The 5,838-nt window shown below is 44.4% G+C and overlaps 1 protein-coding gene across 1 annotated transcript; it reads left to right on the forward strand.

The window, feature by feature from the left end:
* On the forward strand, positions 2,717–4,421 carry LOC107636471 (WAS/WASL-interacting protein family member 3-like). The gene is made up of 3 exons (XM_016339976.1): positions 2,717–3,297; positions 4,042–4,229; positions 4,339–4,421. Exons 1-3 carry the CDS (start codon positions 2,717–2,719, stop codon positions 4,419–4,421), a joined length of 852 nt encoding a protein of 283 aa, XP_016195462.1.

The following is a 5,838-nucleotide window of genomic DNA, read 5'->3' on the forward strand; positions in this document are numbered from 1 at the left end:
TTTTATAGTTGTTAGTTTATTTTCATTGCCATTTACTTTTCATGCTTCTTATCCAAAACCCCAAAATAACTCATAACCAATAACAAGACACTTTATTGCAATTCCTAGGGAGAACGACCCGAGGTTCGAATACTTCGGTTTATAAATTTAGGGTTTGTTTTAGTGACAAACAACTTTTTGTATGAAAGGATTAGTGATTGGTTTAGAAACTATACTTGCAACGAGATTTCATTTGTGAAATTCTAAACCGTCAAAAATCCATTCGTCAAAATGGCGCCGTTGCCGGGGATTTGCCATGGTGTTGTGTTATTGGTTATTGTACATATGTGAATATTGTGAATAGGTTTATCTTTTGTTGTTTCTTAATTTTTGTTAGTTTTATTTTGTTCTCTCATTTTGAATTCTCACCACTTTGGCTTTGAGTTTGGTTCTAAGTGCGTTGTAGGAAATGTGGACTTTAATGACAACATGTACCATGGATGGAACCAACAAAGATGGGAAGAGCCTCAAGGAATTGATCACTCCTATTGGCAACAACCTCCGGATACTTATAGGTATAATTTCCATCCTAATGCATGCCAACTTAGCGGCTATGATGGTTCTTTTTGTGACACTCAACAACCACCATCATATGCCTATGAATCTCATCCTCAACATGAACCTCAACCATTCTCACAAGCCTTTCATCAACAAGCACCACTCGATGATCCATATCCATCATATAACCAATCATCCATACCATATTTTTATGGCCATTATGAGCAAGAACCTCTAGAATCACCACAACCATATCAAGATTACTCCCAAGAACCACCTCAATACTCATCATCTCCATACCTTTACCAAGAAGAACCACCTTCCTACCATCAACCCTCCCTCCAAAATAATGAACCTTCTTATTCACCCCAAGCCCCAATAGACGATCCTTTCACTTTGTTACTCCAAGGACAAGAAGCCACGAAGCGGGATACACTTGAGTTTGTGACCAATTTGACCAAGGTGGTGCACACTTTAGCCCACCAATGCTTGAATACTCAAGGTACTTCCGTGACCACATGTGGAAAGTCAAAAGAAGAGCAAAGTATGAGGGTGAAATTGGAAAATTCGGTGGAGAAAGAGGAGTCAAATTTTTAATTGGAGCAACTAGAGGAACCTATAATCATTGAAGAAAGGGGAGAAGTGGTTGAAGATCTCGGAGATGTTGAAAGTCCATGGGAATGTAGCATAGTGGAGAACTCTTCCAAGAAGCTTGATATTGATGTTAAGGAGGGTACGCAATCTCCAAGACATATCATCGTTGGAGACTTGGAAGAGGTTTATCAAGAAATGGATTCAATCATGGATGAATTTCTCTCTACAATGGAATCCTCTCCCATTGGACATAGAGTTGAAAGTATAAAAGAGTGTGCACAACCTCCCATACCCTTGGTGAGCAATGAGGAAGAGAGCTACCAAGAGGAAAACGTTGGCATGGTGTATATTGAAATTGAAGAATATGAGGAGGTTGATCAAGAGATGACCTTGTTCATCAATGAATTTCTATCCAAAGTTGAATCGCCTCTCATTAAACAAGAAGAAGTTCTTGAAGATAACACCAAGCCACGTAACAAAGAAGATGACGTTGAAAGTGAAGAGAATTGTGAAGAGGTGGAAACAACTAAAGAAGAGCACAAGGAAGTAGACCTTGCATTGTCTAAGTGTGGGGAGGTCTCCTTTCCCGAGTCACCATCCAACACAACATTCAAGTGGGTAAAATTCTTATCCATAAGCTTCACTTTCTCGCTTGAATATGGTTTGATTGAAACGGATGGACAACTTAGAGCTCTTTGTGGAGTTAAAAGCAAGAATAAGTTGTGTAGTGGTTGCAAGTTAGGAATTAGGCTCATTAAGGTCAACGTTTCAAGGCATAGGAACGATGATTGGAAGAATATCACATTGCATGGGTCTCAACAGAAGGTTTGGTATGTCAAAGAGAATTCTATATGTCAACCACCCGGAAAGAAAAAGTATGAAGATCAAATCGAAGATGGGTGTGAAGATAAGATATGGGATCCCGGTTCGCTATATGAAGACTAACTATGGGGACTCATATCTTGGGTAGAACTGTGCCCGAGCTTGATGAATATGGTTGGAAATTCTGTCAACCAATTGAGAAGCAAGGATCCTTGGAGATTCAAGGATGAGTACAAACATAAGCCACCATGACAATAAGCATCTCAAAATGTCCAAGTTGGGCCTCTCTTAGGCCAGCCTTGTGCCTCGAGCCCAATTCATTCCACGCTGACGCGCACCACACGCGTGTGCGCCTATAAAGCTATAGGGACACGCACGCGTACGCGCATCTGCCGTGTACGCGTCGACCCGCTGCTGGAACTTCTGGGCCAATTTCCAGAGAGTTGCGCTGGATCTGGGCCTCTTTTAAGCCCCCAGCTCAACTCAACTCGCGCGAACGCACGCTGTACGCATCCGCACCCCTCGCTGTTCACGCGTTGGCGTACTTCACGCCTCCGCACCCATCCAATAAGATCAAGCATCTCACGCGAACGCGCCCAGTGCGCGTGCGCGTCGATGCGTATTAGCATCAACCAGGGCCAAAGGACCCGAGAGTTGTGCCAACTCTGGGCCTCTTTTAAGCCTCCAGCCCAGCACATCCGCGCCGACGCGCGCCTTGCGCGTCCGCACCCATCCCGACTCCTTCATATACGCGCCTGCGCGTATGACGCTTCCGCGCCGTTCTTCCATTCCCTCCATCCATGCGAACGCGCAGGGTGCGCGCGCGCGTGGACTCGAGTTTTCACTTACCCCAGAGACGCGAGCCCCAGCGCATTTGCACACCCCAACCCCCTTTCCCTCTAACGTTCCATTTTCCTCTCCCACCATTCTTCACCTTCCTCCTCTCCTGACCGACCAACCTCCGGCGAGCGCTCCGCCACCATCGCCGCCGCCGCCATCACTGCCTTCCCCTCTTCTCCCTCCTCTTCTCTCTTACTCCTCTGTCCTCCTCTTCCTCTCCCCCCTCTCACCGTCCCTCCTCCCCTCAGTCTCTCAAACTTCCACCGCGCCACCATCTCCGCCGCCGCGCCATCATCACAGCCGGCAACTCGCCCTCAACCTCTCTCTCCCTCTCACCCACCCATTTCATCTCGGCCGCCACAGCAACTCTCGCCGCCGCTCCTCTGCCATAACCGCCACCGTTGACGGCGGCGCGAATTCTGATTCTGTGGCCCTACTCCCGAATTCCCTTTCCATTCCTAGCTCCCTTCTGCCCCCAGGTTCCTATGCAACTTACACCTTTCTGTTTTTCTTTTAATAATCTGTTTTTGTTCGTTAGTCTATTGCATGTTAGTTAGTTAGGCTTAGAACTTTTCATGTTAGGTTAGATAGAAATAATTGCGGTTAGGTAGCTAGGGCTGGATAGAGGATTCTAGGCCTGATAAGTGCTCCGTATGTGCTTACTTGCTGTCTGTTTCTCTGAATGTTGTTTGCTGATTTTGGACTGTTTTTATGCTTTTCTTGTCGACTGAATGTCATACAACCACTGCTTTGCCTAATTGATGTTGTTTTCCATGCTAATTGTGCTAACTTGCTATCCGGGAACGTCCAATTTTAAGCCGGAATGCTGCCCGATTTTCAAGGAAATTAATTTCACTTTGGTCTTTATTTCAATTTTGGGCAAATTTCCACTTCCTTTTGACTTCCCGGACTTGCATCGATCATCGTGAACATAAACCACAACTTTTCTTTTCATTACGCATAAATATCATCATATCACTAACCTACTTTTTTAACTTACTAACTTCTTTACCCTTTTCACTTCCACTCACCTTTAACCATCTTTAACAAATTCCTTCAACTATATGATGATATTATTGCCTTTTGAATATGAGTTGTTGACTTTAATGAAGCTTGCATTTTTTTTGGTTTACTTGTTCACTTTTGCATATTCAGTGCAACATCATGATTGCTCTTTGATATTTGTATCCAGAACATGCCTTCTTTGTTACATGCTAAATGTTTTATATATTCTATCATATTTTTCAGGATGTCGGATAGAGGAAAAGCCATAGCCTCTGCTTCCAAAAAAAGGAAGCGCTCCAAGACCCCTACACCCCCACCGTCTGCTAACTATGCTCGGAACCCGCTGAATGAGGAGGAGAAAGAAAATCAGTTACTCCCGTCCACTGATCCAACCAAATTTCCGAATCTCTACTGCGAGCTACGCCTTTCCCGTTATGCAAAGAAGAATCTGAATATTGAGAAGAAGCTGAATCTTCCCAATGATGTGAGGCGTGCCATAAACGTCCGTATTACTGAGCTGGGCTTGGATTTCGTCGATAGGGACTTGGGACGGATTAACATCTCGTGGGTCATGGAATTTTACTGCAATTTCTTCCGACCGGGCTTGGATTCAGTATTCTTGAGGGGTAGAGAGATCATGATCACTGAGGATGCCTTGAGGGATGCACTGCTCTGCAGAGTTGGTACTCCTGAGACTTGTGCCTACCAGCAGGCAGAGGTAGCTCTCCTCTCCATGACTTTCGACTATGAGGCACTTAGGCGCGTGATTGCTACACCAGATGCTACTTGGGTAATGGATTCAAGCAACACAAAGCCAAAGGGCATGCTGTTTGCACATCTGACTAGGGAGGCTAGGACTTGGCAACAAATATTTGCCCACTATGTCTTCCCTACCACCCACTTTTCGGAGATTCCGATGGATATGCTGGTCCTGATTGGATGTGTTATGGAGGGGAAGGAAGTCTATTTTCCCCGACTGATTCGACATAGCATGTGGCGAGCTCATATTCGCGGCTTGTTACCGTTTCCCACACTGGTTACTAGCTTAGCTGAGCTAGCTGATGTCCCGTGGGAGGACAATGACGTTACACCACCACCTCCTGATGATGACGACAAGGAAGTTACTATTCCCTGGGGTGTGTGGGTGCACGAGAGGCCCCCGACCAGCCGCCGTTCTCGAGCTAGAACGACAGTCGAGGCAGCTACACCATCTTCTTTGCCAGCAGCCCCACCTCCTTCAGCGCCCGAGCCCACTTACCTACTGGTTCAGCGTCTGTTTCGGTTCTTGGAGCGCGAGAGGCTCCATGTCAGACGCCGACTGGATCGGATGGATCAGGCACTCATCTCCCTTGGCGCTGAGTTACCTCCGCTTCCAGACTCCCCGTACTTTTAGTTGGATTCTTCTTTATCCATTTTGTTTATCTTTGTTTTTAGTTTGTAGTTGTGATTAGAAATCATACTTTGGATTGCAATTATTTAGTCACCCTTTTTGCATAATATATCGGTTCTAAGTGAAAAAGGAAAGGGTGAACTAAGAAAATTTTTGAACTTTTCAATCACAACAATGCTTAGTCAAACATTGAGATTTTTCAAGAAGTTTAAATATAGGGCATTAACCCAATTGATTGAAAGAGAATTTTTGAAACTTGCTTGAATTTCATACCTTGTGAAGCATGTATTGAATTGAGAACACTAGCTTGTGAGACTTGAGCCTATTGATGTGGTTACATTTTATAACCATTTATTTTCCATTCTTGTGTGAAATTGTTCTCTTTCCATGATTGTGATCCTTGATTTGCTTGATTCTATATATCCGTTTATTTCTTTTGTTTGTGCATTTATATGATTGAGGCCATTATTTCATTAACCACTTACCCAAATAGCCAACCTTTTACTCCCCATTGTTAGCCAATTTTGAGCCTATGCTCAACCCACTTATTCTTATTTTAGCACATTACAAGCCTAAGGCGGAAAACCAATGAAAAGTCCTTGTTTGGATCTTTGATTGACCTAGGCTAGTGAGAGTGTTTTATTATTCAA

Source organism: Arachis ipaensis, chromosome B04, assembly GCF_000816755.2.
Source record: "Arachis ipaensis cultivar K30076 chromosome B04, Araip1.1, whole genome shotgun sequence".
In the NCBI taxonomy this organism is placed as follows: domain Eukaryota; kingdom Viridiplantae; phylum Streptophyta; class Magnoliopsida; order Fabales; family Fabaceae; genus Arachis; species Arachis ipaensis.

What these genes read in the sequence shown, in the direction of transcription:
- LOC107636471 (XM_016339976.1), top strand. Translation starts at nt 2,717, where the DNA reads ATGACGCTTCCGCGCCGTTCTTCCATTCCCTCCATCCATGCGAACGCG. An exon ending in TATGCAACTTACACCTTTCT is followed by an intron (nt 3,298 to 4,041) that starts GTTTTTCTTTTA and finishes CATATTTTTCAG; the next exon opens with GATGTCGGATAGAGGAAAAG. An exon ending in CTGCGAGCTACGCCTTTCCC is followed by an intron (nt 4,230 to 4,338) that starts GTTATGCAAAGA and finishes TTTCGTCGATAG; the next exon opens with GGACTTGGGACGGATTAACA.